We start from the raw sequence: 14,413 nt of genomic DNA, 5'->3' as shown, positions 1-14,413 counted from the left end.
CAGGCCATTCTGGCTCTAGGCAGAGAGAAGTGCTTGGAGGATGGGCATGGAAGAAGGCTGCCCTCCTAACAGAGAGTTCATGCCAGCTAGCTCGCCTTAACTAGACCATCAACCGGCTGGCACCTGAGCTCCATGGACCACAGTGTCTCGATATAAAAAATGAATGTCCTAGAGAAACGGGCCCTGGCCTTTACTGCTCATCTCTCTTTTTCTCCTGCTAGCTGAGATGCTCTTCTTATTCTGGGGCAGCTTCTTGTGCTACGCCACCCGGACGGTGCCCTCTGCCTTCCATGAACCTCGCTACATGGGCATCGCCCTGCACAATGAGATGATCATCTCTGCAGCCTTCCACGTTGTCAGGTGGGGATGGGGAATCACCCAGCCAGAGGTTCCCTTTGGCTGCAGGACCTGGTGCTCTCTCTGCCCTGGGTGCCCCACAGCTCAGTCCAGTTCAGACAGAAAGGGGGCTGGAGACTCACATGTCAGCAACAAACACAATCCCACCCCCGTCTCCCGCCAGGGCTGGACCTAGATTTTGCACACCGGCTGAGTCTTGTGCTGTAGATGTTAGTCACAGGGGCAGGTCAAGTGCAAGTGGCAACTTGAGCTCATTCAAAACCAGGTCACCCCAACGGGCAGCTCTTTCCTCCTCCCTCTTCTGATCTCCCAGCTCAGCTCCCAGCACAAGCAAGATCCCCAGCCCCCGAACCAGCACTGCAGAGTGAGATCCCCAACGGCGTACAACAGGACCAGTGATGCCCCCTGCACTGTCCCACCAACCCAGGGTGCTAAACGGTCCGCAATGGGGCCTAGTGCTTAGAGCAGAGGATGGGGTTCAGGATGTCTGGGTTCCACTCCCAGCTGGAGGGAGCGTCGTTCAGAGGCTAGAGGAGGAGAGTGGAAGTCCGAGAAATCCTGGGTTCTAGTCACTGACTCTCTGTCTCACATAAGGCGCATCACTTTAACCACTCGGAGCCTCAGTTTCCCACCCCCAGCAGCACATTGTGGAGAATAATACTTAGCACCTTGGTAGAGCTAGAGAGGTCCACTCCTGAGAGTGTTAGTACCGAAGGAGACTGGCAGCGTTGCCTAAAGGGTAGCGCCCTGGAGACCTGGCTTCTATTCCTGGCTCTGCAACTGGTTTGCTGGGTGATGTTCAGCAAGTCGCAGCCTTGCTCCATGCCTCAGTTTCCCCATCTGTAAAATGGAGATAACGGGACCAACCTTTGTAAAGCGCTTTGAGATCTACAGATGAACCGCGCTAGATAAGAGCGAGGGGTTATTCTGACAGGTAAATGCAGAGTGTACGTATGTACCAACTAGCAGGACAGCAAGCAACTGCTGGGGAGGGGTTCTTGTTTTGGGGACATCACCTGAATACTTTGGGACGGCACCCCCGCCTTGCCCAGCGAAGGGGTGGGATAATTTAATTAGACAGGCCAAATGCTGGAGACTTTTTTTTGTTTTTAATCAGGCTTTTCTCAGGCCAAACTCCCATTGGGATGGGTTCCCCACCCCCCAGCTGTGTTACATCCATGTAAAGCCACTGGCGTCAGTGGAGCTACTGCTGACTTACACCAGGGGCCAGGAGAGGTGAATCAGGCCCCCGAACAAAGGCATTGTCACTGGCTGCGCAAGGAAGGGGCAGAGCAAAGGGGATCTGGCCTAAAGCTTTTATGCGGTGCCTCTCTTGGTCCGGATCCAAAGTCCAACAGAGTGCATGGGAAGCTTCCCAGCCGCCGTCACTGGGCCTTTAGCCCCCAGCCCCTTTTGCAAATGTGCGGGTAAGATTTTATTCCCCAAGGCCATGGGGAAGAAAGACCAAGTCCGGCCCTCTGTAAATTACCTCTCCCCCCACCCCTGTCTAGGTTCGTGATGGTTCCCTCGCTGCATCCCGACTGGACGCTGCTGCTGTTCTTTATTCACACGCATGTCACCATTACCATGACGCTGGCACTGCTCTTCATCCCAAAGGTAACCCGCCTCCGGCCTCTTCCCCCAGCATTGCTCTCCCGGAGGCTGAAAACACAATCCTGCTTTCCCTTCCCAGTTACCTTTGGGGTAGATTCCCCTTTTTAAATCCAGCATTTTAAAGCATCCAGAGCCATCCCTAACAAGCTAAACAGCCTGCCTGCTCCTCGTGAACTGCCTGGCCCGCAAGGGATAACCATTTGCAGATGCTGCAGCATTGGAAATAGAGGGGCAGATTTGTCCTTGGATGGACTGAGACAACAGGAAGGCAATTGATACCTCCCTGATTCAGAAACGGTAGGGGACGGTGCAGCAAGGACTGCCCCATGGGACTTTGCAGCGGGACAGGTCAGTCCCTGTTACTCCCCTTCCCCCCTCCAGCCTGCCCAGCAGTGCCCCCCATGCCCAGGGCTGGGGTGCAGAGCTGGCAGAGGGGTAGATAGTGTATGAGGGCTTGCATGTATTGCAGTGGTGGGCAATGCATTCTGGGTTATCCCACTGCACAGAGAGCTGGGAGGAAGGAGGGCCAGCCAAACCAGTCACTCAGGTACCATTCAGGGGTGCTGCCAAAAAACAGGGTACCAAGGCCTCCAGCAGGGGTGACGCACCATTAGCTGCCCTGGCTAATATCTGAGTGACTGAGGGGTTTAGCGCCAACCACGCCGGTTAACTGGTGCAAAGCTGCAGTGAAGCCAGGGTCTACGGTCTACTGCAGGCTCGGCCCAGGAGGGGTGACGGGAGGCGTATGTCTTCACTGCAAAGTTCACTCCAGTTATCTACACCCAGGTTGCTCCTCTCAAGTTGGCCTCGCTCAAGGGAGCTCGGCCACATGACAGCACCCCAGCGGCTGTGTCCACACCGGCCTTGCGCACGCTCCCGGGGTGGGAGGGGGGGGGCGTATCATGGGGGTCTTTGGGAGTCAGTCAAAACGGAGCTAGCCTGCGTCCACACGACAGAGAGGCCGCTGAGGCAGCTGAGTTTCACTCGATGGGTAGCCTATTCCCTCTCTAAGGCCGAGCAACTGATGTCAACAGCCCCACCGCGCTCGGGAGAAGAGTTTGGGTGTGTGGCTGGGACTCGAGCGAGGGGGGACGCTCCAGGTATAACTCTGCAGCGAAGACATGCCCCAGGCCATTAAGGAGAAAGAGAGGTGAGATGGCACCGGGTTTTGCAAAGGCGTCCAAGAGGAGATAGGTGCATTTGCGGGCCAAACTCCCCCGGCTGCCCTGACAACCCCAGCCTGCAAGCAGCAAGGGCTTCAACCCCTGCCACCGCTCTCTTCCCCCAGTTCTTGCATGCCAAATCGCCCCTGCGGGAGGAGATCGCGGCGGAGGTCTACGAGGACGAGCTGGACATGCGGCGCTCGGGCTCCTACCTGAACAACAGCATCACGTCGGCATGGAGCGAGCACAGTCTTGACCCCGATGACATTCGGGTGGGTGGCACACTCAGGACCTTCTTTTGAGGCTAGCTATACAGGACTGTGCAGAGTAAGAGTTGCCTTTTGCAGTCTTTCTCCTGAAGCAAACAAAAAAGGGGTGGCGAGGGTTATGCCTGCCCTGGGGCTTTCGTGGATCTCCCTTCCCTCCTCGAGTGAGGGGTGACATCCCTCCGCGATCATGGGACAGGGGGTGGAAGCAGGGGCTGCTTCACCCATCCTCCAGCAGCAGTGGAGAATGTGGGACCGTCAGTAGCAAAGTAGTCAATAAGGCTGACCTCGACAGTGTCATTGTTAGTCTCCAGAGTCAACACTCAGTTGAAATGGGGGCCGGGGGTGTGCCGAGTTTACAGCTTTATCCGGGCCTGATCTGTCAGCCCTTACTCACAGGAGTCACCCCACAGGCCGGTTGGTTCTGTCTGCCTTGCTGAAGACCCAGGCACGGACTGCTGCAGCGGGTCACAAGTGGAGGGTTTTTCCTTTGCACCTTTAGGGGCTAGCAATGAGGAGTCTGGTTTTCCAAGGTGCTGAGCACCTGCAGTGCCAGTTGGCTTCAGCAGCCGCTGTGGGCGCCCAGCATCTTGGGCTCTTTATTAATTATTTATTATTATTATTATTAATCAGGGGTTTAAAAATCCTGCATGAACGGATACAATGGATGGCTGTATCCCAGCTCAATCCAAACCCCCTCACCACCATCCTCCCTTCCTTTCCACCCCTCTTCTGTAGGAAATCCAGACACATTTTACACCCCTGATCAAAAGGAAAACGAACCCAGAGGCTGACGTACATTTCAGAGGTTCATAGGCGCAAAGGGCCATGAGGAGCCTTCCAATGGGATTTAGGCACCTCCTTCTGAAAATCCCACCCCTGAAAAAACACCCTCAAAAGGACCGGATGATCCAGTTTAATCAAGATTCGGTCTGCGATGTCGCAATCAGCCCAACGACTGGAAATTGGGGCTTAGAAACTCACCCTGGTGAGAGGAGAGGGGAAACTGAGTAAACATGACTCATCCCTGATTGGATCAGATTTCTTATCTCACTATGGGAGGCTGTATAGCTCTCCAGGGTATGTGCTCCCCCATGTCAGCCCATCCCGGGAGCAACCGGTCTTGCTGTTAATTCCTGGGCTTGCAGAGAATAGCTAGAGCTGGGCGGCAAATGGATTTGTTTTCTGTGGAAAATTTGTTTTCTGTAGATGAAAATAAATTCGAAGACATTGGCCGAAAAACAAAAGAGTTTGATTCTGAACTTCCCCCCTGGTGTCTCGTGCACCCGTTTTCCAACATAGGCCTGGCCGGCTGGTTGGCTACCATTTCCCAAGCTAACAGACCTGGTCCTTTCACTCAAGGAGCAGAGGCCTATGGTTTTAGCTCCAAAGCCGAGCCAACCAAGTGGTGGTGTTAAACTTTGATTGAATAAGAGGTTTTTATATATTTATCTGTGTTCCTTTCTTTTTATCCTCTCTCCTCTGCCTTCCCAAATGCCACTCAACGTGTAGGATGAATTAAAAAAGCTTTACACGCAGCTGGAGGTCCACAAAACCAAGAAGATGACCGCCAACAACCCTCACCTTCAGAAAAAGAGGAGCTCCAAGAAGGGCCTGGGCCGCTCCATTATGAGGCGCATCACCGAGATACCAGAGTCCGTGTCTCGGCAGTGCAGCAGAGAGGGCAAGGAGAGCTCCGGCACGGGTGGCGGTGGGAGTCGCTCCGGCTCCTACAAAAGAAGGCTTCTGGACTCCGGCAGCTCCAGCGTGAAGGTGAAAGATGACTCCTCCAGGCACAAAGCCTTCTCTCTGAGGAAGTCCCACAGCACCTACGACCACGTGCAGGACACCAAGGAGGGCTCCTCGCCCCCCAGGCGCGACAGCGTCTGCAAGGAACCCCCACTGCTGGACACCTTGATGAGGAAAAAGCTGGCCAAGAAAGCCGCCGAGAGAACCCAAGGCGATTCCCTGGACTCGGCCCCCCTCGTCTACAAGTCTGCCAGTGCCCACAACCTGTTGGCGGACAAGAAACCCCTTCACCCCAAACCCTCCCCCTTGCAGAAATCCCTCAGCGTCCTCATGAGCGCCAGAGAGAAGGCCCTGCTGTTGACCAGCCGGGCGTATTTGGAAGACAGCTGTGAACAAGCTGGAGAAAAGGAGGGGAAGGGGAAGGAGGGAGCTTCCACTCCTGAAATGCAATCCCCAGGGCAGGCGGATGGCGGGGAGGCCACTGAGCAGGCCCCGGAGGAAGGGAAACAGCCGCAGAGCGACGACGTAGCCCAAGGGACCGTGAGCTTCTTCCTGCAAGACAGCTTTGACAGGGCCACCGTTTGCCCCTGGGGGGAGGAAGTGACCCCACCAGACAGCAAGGTGCAGAAACATGTCACGTATGCCCCGATGAAAAGCATCAGCGTTGACAGCTCTCACCTGTCGGGGAGGGTGCCCCCTGCCAGCAGGAGAACACCGCCACAACCACCCATCAGGTACCAAAGCTTGGCTCACAATCTCGAAAGGAGCGAGGTTGCCCCCTGGGACGCTCAGGAGCACATGCGGCCTGCCACAGACGCTCCCGGTCAGGGCTCCAAAGATACAGGTGCGCTGATCTACAGCTGTCCATGGGAGGTGGAAGAGCTTACGGGAAAGATGGAGAAGGCAGAGCGGGGAGAAGATAATGTGCAACCTCCGTCCACGCCTGGGAAGAGCAGACTGATGTCTGGAACTTCCTTTGCTGCGGAAATATGCCCGTGGGAACTGACGGAGGAGGAAGGTTTCAATCAGAGTCAGCAGGACCAGCCAAGCAAACCAGGAGGTGCCGAGAAACCAAACAGCTCTCTGGCAAAAGCCCAAAGCCTTAAGATCTCCCCCCAGAAAAGCTCCCTCAAGAGTTTAGGGTTAGCCATTAGAGCGTTTAACCGGGCAAGGGAGAAGAGCAGCGTTAAAGGAAGGAAGGAGGACGAGGGGAGCCAGAGGGAGAAAGAGAAAGAAAAAGAGGCTGGCAGTAGACACAATAAGCCCAAACTAGCGGAAACCTCAACGCTATCCATCGGCGGGATGGCAAGGCGAGAGGCCGCAGCCAGAGGTCCCAAGGAAAGCAGGCAGAAGATGAGTAAACAAGCCACCATCTGCCCCTGGGAAGAGGCGAATACAACCCCACCCCAGCAAAACAAGGACACCAGCAAAATGTTTGAAATATGCCCATGGGAGGTGAGTGTGGAAGAAGCAGATGGTGCCCAAGAGGGGTCAGCGCCAGCCAAAGCAAGCAGCAGAGCAGAAAGGAGGAGTTCAAAAGACACAGGAGGCACCATACGTGGGAAGCTGGAGAGGGTGAGGAGCCAGTGGGAATCCATGTGTCCCTGGGAGACCATACATTCTGGTGGAGCCCTGCAACAATGGAGCATGGATGAGGCTAAAACGTCCCATCACTCCAAGATGGACAGCAAAAATCCCGAGGCATGCCCCTGGGAAACTGCAGAGGTTATAACCAGTGTCAAAAATGAAATATGCCCTGTGGACACAACTGAAGCTCCACCAGTGAAACAGGGTAAAGACAGAGCTCCCAAAGGGGACAAGAGCATCACGCTGAAAGCAGCGGCAGGTCCAGGCAAAACACTGGAGAAGGGAAGCAGCCAGCGAGAGGCCATCTGCCCCTGGGAGAGCTTGGACATGGAGGAACTGTCAGCAAAAACTGACACAAAACACACTGATCTGCCAAAAGGGACTTCAAAGAAATCTGACAGCGTTGAGAGCAGAAAGGCAGAGGTTTGCCCGTGGGAAACAGTGGAGGTCGAAACCAGTGTTAACGCTGAAACCTGGGAGGTGGCTGATGCGCCACCAGAGAAAGGAACTTTATTAAGTAAAGTTGGTGTGACTTCCAAAGAGGATAAGAGCATCAGGTCAAAAGCAACAGGTGCATCTAAAACACTGGAGAAGGGGAGCAGCCAGAGGGAATCCATCTGCCCCTGGGAGACCATGGATGTGAAGGACGCATCACTAAAACCAGTTTCCAAAAGTTTTGATCTATCTAAAGTTTCCTCCAAGAAATTTGACAATGCTGATAACAAAAAGGCAGAGGTTTGTCCATGGGAAAGTGCAGAGGTTGAAACCAGCATTCAAATGGAAATCTGCCCCTGGGAAGCAGCTGAAACTTCATCGGATAAAGGGAAAACAAAACAGGATAGGGATGAAGCTTACACAGCCAGTTCAAGGGAGACCAGAGATATGCCATCTAAGAAGTTAGAGACAGGGGGCAGCCAGCGAGAATCTGTCTGCCCCTGGGAGAGTATGGATATGGAGGAACTCTCAATCAAGCCTGCTACAAAGAGCCTAGATCTGTATAAAGCTGCTTCAAAGAAATCGCACAGTGTTGAAAGCAAGAAGGCAGAGGTTTGTCCCTGGGAAAATGCAGACGTTGAAGCCAGTGTTAAAACTGAAATCTGCCCCTGGGAGGTGGCTGAGACTCCACCAGAGAAAGAAACACAGGAGAAAGTTGGTCTCTCCAAAGGCGACCAGAGCATCACCTTGAAAGCAGCAGTGAGTCCATCTAAAATGCTGGAGAAGGGAAGCAGCCAGCGAGAGTCCATCTGCCCCTGGGAGACCATGAGTGTGGAGGAATCCTCTGTAAAAACAGACAGTAAAAGCTTTGAACCATTCAAAGGCCCTTCAAAGAAATCCGGCAGTGTGGAGAGCAAAAAGGCAGACATTTGCCCTTGGGAAAGCCAGGAGGTTGAAGCCAGCATTAAAGCTGAAATATGCCCTGGGAAAGTGTCTGAAGCTCCATCAGATAAAGGGAAATTAAGACAGGACACAAGTGTGGGGGAGGAGACAGGTTCAAGAGGAACTGGAGACATCCCATCTAAAATGCTGGAGAAGGGAAGCAGCCAGCGAGAGTCCATCTGCCCCTGGGAGGACTCCTCTATAACAACTGACCTGGGCAAAATTTCATCGAGGAAATCTGACAGCATTGAGAGCAAAAAGTCCGATATTTGCCCTTGGGAAGGATTAGATCCAAAAGCGGTTGAGAAAGAAAGTTCGAAGGCAGAAATATGCCCGTGGGACGTCGAAGGAGCCTTGCCCAGTCGGACTGAAAAGCAGGCCATGGAAACAGGCAGCACAGCTGTTACGGGAACTCCAACAGCCCAGCCAAAAAAATCAAAAAATAAACCCACAGGCCAGGCCGAACACAAGCCGCTGCATCGCCTCGTGCCTGACCCCAAGCCCCTGAGAGGTTTCAGCAAAGCCCACAGCATGATGGCAGATGTGCCCCCCCGGGAAGCGGGCGTGGCCAGGTGTCTTAGCACAGGTGGCAGCGGGATGGCAGACATCTGCCCGTGGGAAGCGGAAGGGGCTCCAACGGCGGCTGCAAAGGATGGAGCAGAAACCAGCAAAACCTCGGAGGCGCGTCGGCTGGAGGCAGGAGACGTCAGTCCCATCCACGCCACCCCAGCCAGAAGCAAAACAGCAGAAAAACGGAGAGAGGAAACCAGGGGTCCCAGCCCAACCAAATCAGATGTCCCATGGGACTGTAAGTAGCTTTTTCCATGAGGGTGGGAAACGGATGCAGATGAGGCGAGAAGGCGACTTCAACCAATGATTGCTTCAATTCTTAGCCCCGCCTACTGCGTGTCCGCCAAACCTGGATTAAGGACATGATTGAATCCTACACTGACAGTCGATGGCGTGGGTGACAAAATCCCAGACGCAAATATCCTTGATCCTCTCAGTTAGTGGAAATGAACCACACTTGGACTCTCTATGGGCCACTACTGTCAGGGGACAGTTGCAATTTTCTGCCTTCACTGAAAACCCAAGTCAACTGTGATACTCTGCAGATTCCATCTTTTGTCTGTCAACACATAGCGAGGTTCCGTTGTGTCCTCTTTGTCAAACCAGTGGTATTGGAAAGCGTTAAGACCATCCTCAAAGCCAGCCTCACACACTTCCACCAGCCATATGTCCAACGCGCTCATCTAAAACTGTAACTCGCTAAACAAAAAGTCTCGTCTGCGAGCTCTGGTGAAATGAGGAGGGATGTGCTTGGCGTCCATCATATGATTCTCCGTTTACAGCTATGTCTCAGTTAGCTGATAGTCTGGAAGTGCATGGAACTCCTTGGTGCGCAACCAATGGGCCCATACAGGAGGATAAATCAAACTTAATGAGGGGTCGATAAGCCTTACACCCAAAATGCTGCTCATCCTTAGCCTATCTGAGGAACCTTACTGCTCCCTTGAGCTACTTACATTGAGGTTTGTATTTTCGCAAGTCACTGACCCTCTCTCCCAGGCCTGAGCCAGCCAAGGTCACCTCCTGCAAGGTGCTGAGCACCTTCAAATTACTGTTGATGTTTAACATTTGTATTATGGTGGAGGCCCCAGTCAGGATCAAGACTCCACTGTGCCGAGCGCTGAGTCTGTAATGACAAGGCAGTCCTTGCCCCAAAGAGTTACCAATCTTAGCAACAGAGGAGAGCTAGCCAGTGGAGAAAACACAGCACACAGGGGAGGACAAGGCAACAGGGAAACAGTTGTGTTTGGTGTAATAAGCAGCACTTTGGGCACACAACTGGAGTCTAAAATTTGAAGACAACGGGTATTGAGAGACTTCTGCAATTGACAGGCTCGGACCTTGAACGTCAATGAAAAGCCTATTGTGCAGAGCCGAATGACACATAATAGTGAGGTGGAACATGGGGACAGGGTCAATGCAAAGATGAGGCCGAGTAGGAAAGGGAAGATGCTTTTCAAGTCATTGCCAACAGCCCAACCGATCACTCGTCGAACACTGCAGCCATCTTCATTTTGGTGAAGGGTAACTCCAGTAATCTAGTTCAGATTTTGAAGCTTGAGATAAACAAACTGCTGCTTATGTTCCACTCCAGTCGCGTGTCACTCTGTTGCCTAGATTTCAAATTAAGTTACTTTTAGATTCCCCACAGAGGCCCTGAACCAGTCACACGAATTTCACGTATCTGAAACGAGCCATTTTTGTTTCATTCGAGCGATGCTGGCTCAGTGCCTGCATGTTATTTGTGAGTCAGTGATTCTCTTTTCTCTTGCCACAAATCTCTGGATGTCTTCCCGGGGAATAAACTAACCTTCAGGCCCTTCCAATGCTTCGCTTTTAGAAACCTCGGTATTAACAAACCCCAGGGATCAGTCACTGCAGTGCCAGCGACGCAGCTGGCTAAATACACGGCACTATTACACCGCTGTCACGGGAACTCCAACTTAAGGGTGTTTATTGTCTTAACTAACAATGCCACTAACTTTCCAAAGCACTTTTTCATTACTGGTTACTGTGTGTGTCTGTGTGATCACACCCTGCGCAAACATGCCTAGGGCTACAATTCCGCTTCTTGGCCCAGAAGGCATCCAAGCCTCCCCAGGAAGGGTAATCGCTTTCATTTTCACGGTCAAGAATAGCAAGCCTTCACTTTGAGGCGACACAGAGAGATGTGTTTTCCTGGATGCCTTTATTGTCCTGTCCCCCTCCCCACCCTGCACCAATTTTTAGGTGGAGTTGGGAGATGTTACGCCTGCTGGAAGCCCAGTCCCCAAAAGGGCCTAATGCTGCAGCAGCCCAAGAAAGGGCCCCTGTGTAGAGGAGGGCATATGCTGGGAGTCTGAGCAGCATGGATCAATGCAGCGGGCCCTTAGGCCCTAGTCAGGAGAGCACAAGTGCTGCTGGGCAAAGACCAAGGTGCGTCAGCAGAGGGGCGTCTGGGAAGCCAGCAGTGCCTACCTGCCCACCCCGTGCCTGGCTCTAGACAGTGCCCCGTTCTCCCCATGACCTCTCCCCTCTCCTTAAAACAGGTGGGAATTGTACAGGGGAAGGTGCACACAACTTCCTCGCCCTGGAACTTTCCACAGGAGGAAACACGGTGCCTGACGTGGGCAGCGGCAGATTGACCGTGGGACAATTATTGACCATGGACAGAAAGAGAAATACAAAGGAAAGTTTTCCCCACGAGGAGAGAAATGGGGGGAGAACGGCCAGGGCCAGCCTTAGAGGTCCCCACCCAGCCCCAAGCTCTGCCCAGCTTAGCATAGGTCTGAGACCATGACAGAGAAAGCGCTGAGAGAGAGATGCCAGTTCTACCAACTTGATCTTGGCCCTCTCCCCTTCTCTCCAGGAGTCAGGGCTGCTCGGGACAGTAGCTTCCCAGTATTCCTCACCTTTGCCACCTGTCCCATTCAGATGGGAGCAGTGAGGTCAGAGACAGCAAAAGTGAATGTTTTAGCTTCATCCCCCATCGCGTGGCTTTGGCGCAGGATTTGTCTCCTCTCCCCTCCCATCCTTTACTTTCACTGTGTCCGTAGGAAGTTGCGATGCCGTATAGCGTACGTGACTGTTTCAGCGCTGAATGTCACACGGGATCATCCGATTGTGTAAGAAAATGTACATACAGAGAATAAAGAGAGTTATCTATATCCACAAGCAGAACTACTGGCTGTGATTTATTGCTGGGGTTTTCCCATCGCTTCTCTCTCAAGACTCTGGTGTCGCTGAGGCTGCAGCTCAGGGGTAAGGATTATGGAACCATTCATTTCATTATAGGCCCAAGCAGTGCACCGCTTGACAAGCTGGTCTGCGTAACTTTCCCCAGCGCTGTTCCTCCAGTTAGGGGAAGCTTTTGCATACCCAGCCCCCACTGCAGGCCACCCCTTTCCATACAGTATTTAACACAGTCCTTTCACTAGGTGTGGGCTCCAGTGGGCGGAAGGTCACACAGGGAAGCAACTGTGTTTCTCCTGACTGGCACTTTGGTGCAAGCGTCTAGCTCTGAACAAGAAAACATGGTACTGGAGAGAGGTAGTATAATCTAGTGAGTAGAGCATTGGACTGGAGATCAGGGGGCTATCCCTGACTCTGCCACTGGACCCTTGAGTAAGTCACTTCCCCCTCACCCTTTGTCTTGTCTACGTAGATTATAAGCACTCCAGGATAGACAGCGTTTGTACAGTGCAGCCTTCCGCTGGGCTGGGGCCTCTAGGTGCTAAATAATATGTTAATGGAAGAGACACTACAGGCTTCCCCAAGCAGCAGAGAGGATACTACAGCGCACACACGTGGAACTTGGAGGGTCCGTTTAACTGCACTGTTAGGGTTGACGGCCAGCGCAGACCTTCCCCTGAGGAGCACAAACCCGTTCAACGACTCCCGTAAGACAGGAATGGGCACCTTTCACTCAGAGCCCACATGCTATGGATTCTTAACTAGAACCAGAGCAGGGAAGGCACTTGGGCTGGGTTTTGTGTCATACAGATTATACTGGGGTGGCCAACCTGAGCCTGGGAAGGAGCTAGAATTTACCAGTGGACATTGCCAAAGAGCCACAGTAATACATCAGCAGCCCCCCATTAGCTCCCCGCCGCCTGCCAGCAGCCCTGCTGATCAGTGCCTCCCCCATGCCTCCAGTGCCATGCAGGAGGCTCTGGGGGGAGGGGGAGGAGCGAGGGTGTGGCAGGCTCAGGGAAGGGGCAGGAAGGAGCGGGGGCCTTGGGGGAAGGGGTGAAGTAGGGGCAGAGTCAGGGGTTGAGCAGTGAGCACCCTCCCCCCCCCCCCGGCGCCGATAACTCCAGCCCCAAAGTCGGTGCCTATGCAAGGAACCACATATTAACTTCTGAAGAGCCGCATGCCGCTCTGGAGCCACAGCTTGGCCTCCCCTGGACTATACCATCAGCTTTGGTCACCACAGCCTCAAAACGGACAACTGTCTGAAACTGTGATTTTTCTTAGGTAGCCGCTCCCCTCCCAGCCTGCACGTGGTGGAGCTGTAGAGAGATTTCCCTATAAACCCGGAGCCCATGGGCTGACTATCCTCCGAAAGCTCTGTTTAGAAGATGCTCTTTTGGGAAAATAAAGGGATTCTTAAAGAGGTCTATTGCTGGCTTTGCTCGCAATGGAGAGAGAAAGGCCTTGGCTGAGATTTTAGAAATACTCCACTCGCAGGAGATATTTCAGAATTATGCAAGAATAAGTAGTTAAGAGACTCTTACTACAGGTTTCATATGGAACAGATGGGATCAACTCTCCTCTGAGGCAGAAAGAATAATGCTCTCAAATCCCACTGCACATGGCCTCCTGAAGAGGGTCAAGTAGCATACAAGAGTCTCTGGCATCTGCTAAAACATGAACAGCTGGATTGTTAGTAAGAGTAAAAGGAATGAGTCTGAGGACAGGTCAAGAGAGCACCATTGGCTTCTCCCCCAAGAGACCAAACATGTAAGCTGTAGTGTAAGCACTTGCCATACCCTGCACTCTGGGAAAACCTGGGAGACTGAAGAAAATGGAGGGTCTCCTGCCTTAGGTGTACTCCACTCCACTGAGAAATCAGGAGGGGCACTTACGCATTTTTAAGAAATGTTTCTATTTCTAAGCCAACAAAACGGGGCTCTTTTCTTTAGGTTGCAAGCTCTCTGGGGCACGGACTGCAGGGTACAGCACCTGCCACCGAGTGCCAAGGTAAAATACGACATGGTAATTTTCTAATAACGCTGTATTCCCACTAGGTGCGGTCGTCGTTCCTCAACCTGCAAATGTATGTAAATTTCAAAAGGCAGCTACATCCATACTGGGATTGCTCTGAGGACTAGGAGCCAGCGGTATTCTAGCTAGAGCTGCATCTTGTGACCTCATTCAAGTCACTTGCTCATCATCCTCTCCTTCGGAAAGCCAACTAGGACGCTGGAGACTTAGCTGGTTTAAGCCATGAAGCCTACTTTGCTACTCTGCCAGGGTGAGTGACAGGGCAGTTTCTATTTACTAAACAGAACCCCCCAGCCAGGCTGCTCTGCTACCTTCACACCATTTCCCCCAGCGCAGTGAGACACAGACAGAGCAAGGGGGACGCTGATCCCCAAAGCAGCCCTGGCAAGCAGAATGCCAACTCACAGCAAAAAGGGAGAGAGGACATGAACAGCTCAAGGAGGGAGGGAGGAGCCCAGAGCCGGTGGGGAGCCTTTTACTTCTCTCACAGGGAGACAAGAGTGAGGCAAAGGTAACAGATGACTC

The 14,413-nt window shown here is 52.9% G+C and overlaps 1 protein-coding gene across 1 annotated transcript in view; it reads left to right on the top strand.

Moving 5' to 3' along the window:
* GPR179 (G protein-coupled receptor 179) overlaps positions 1 to 11,836 on the top strand; it is a 36,380-nt gene extending 24,544 nt beyond the window's left edge. The window contains exons 8-11 of the mRNA XM_037887162.2: positions 222 to 360; positions 1,869 to 1,974; positions 3,260 to 3,406; positions 4,913 to 11,836. Coding sequence (XP_037743090.1) covers positions 222 to 360; positions 1,869 to 1,974; positions 3,260 to 3,406; positions 4,913 to 8,929 — 4,409 coding nt within the window. The 3' untranslated portion in view covers positions 8,930 to 11,836. The remainder of the gene's footprint in view (positions 1 to 221; positions 361 to 1,868; positions 1,975 to 3,259; positions 3,407 to 4,912) is intronic.
* The last annotated feature ends 2,577 nt before the right edge of the window (positions 11,837 to 14,413 follow it).

The sequence above is a fragment of the Chelonia mydas genome, chromosome 27 (assembly GCF_015237465.2).
Source record: "Chelonia mydas isolate rCheMyd1 chromosome 27, rCheMyd1.pri.v2, whole genome shotgun sequence".
Taxonomy (NCBI): Eukaryota; Metazoa; Chordata; order Testudines; family Cheloniidae; genus Chelonia; species Chelonia mydas.
The sequence above is the reverse complement of the archived record's forward strand: the minus strand, read 5'-3'. Positions and strand labels throughout refer to the sequence as shown.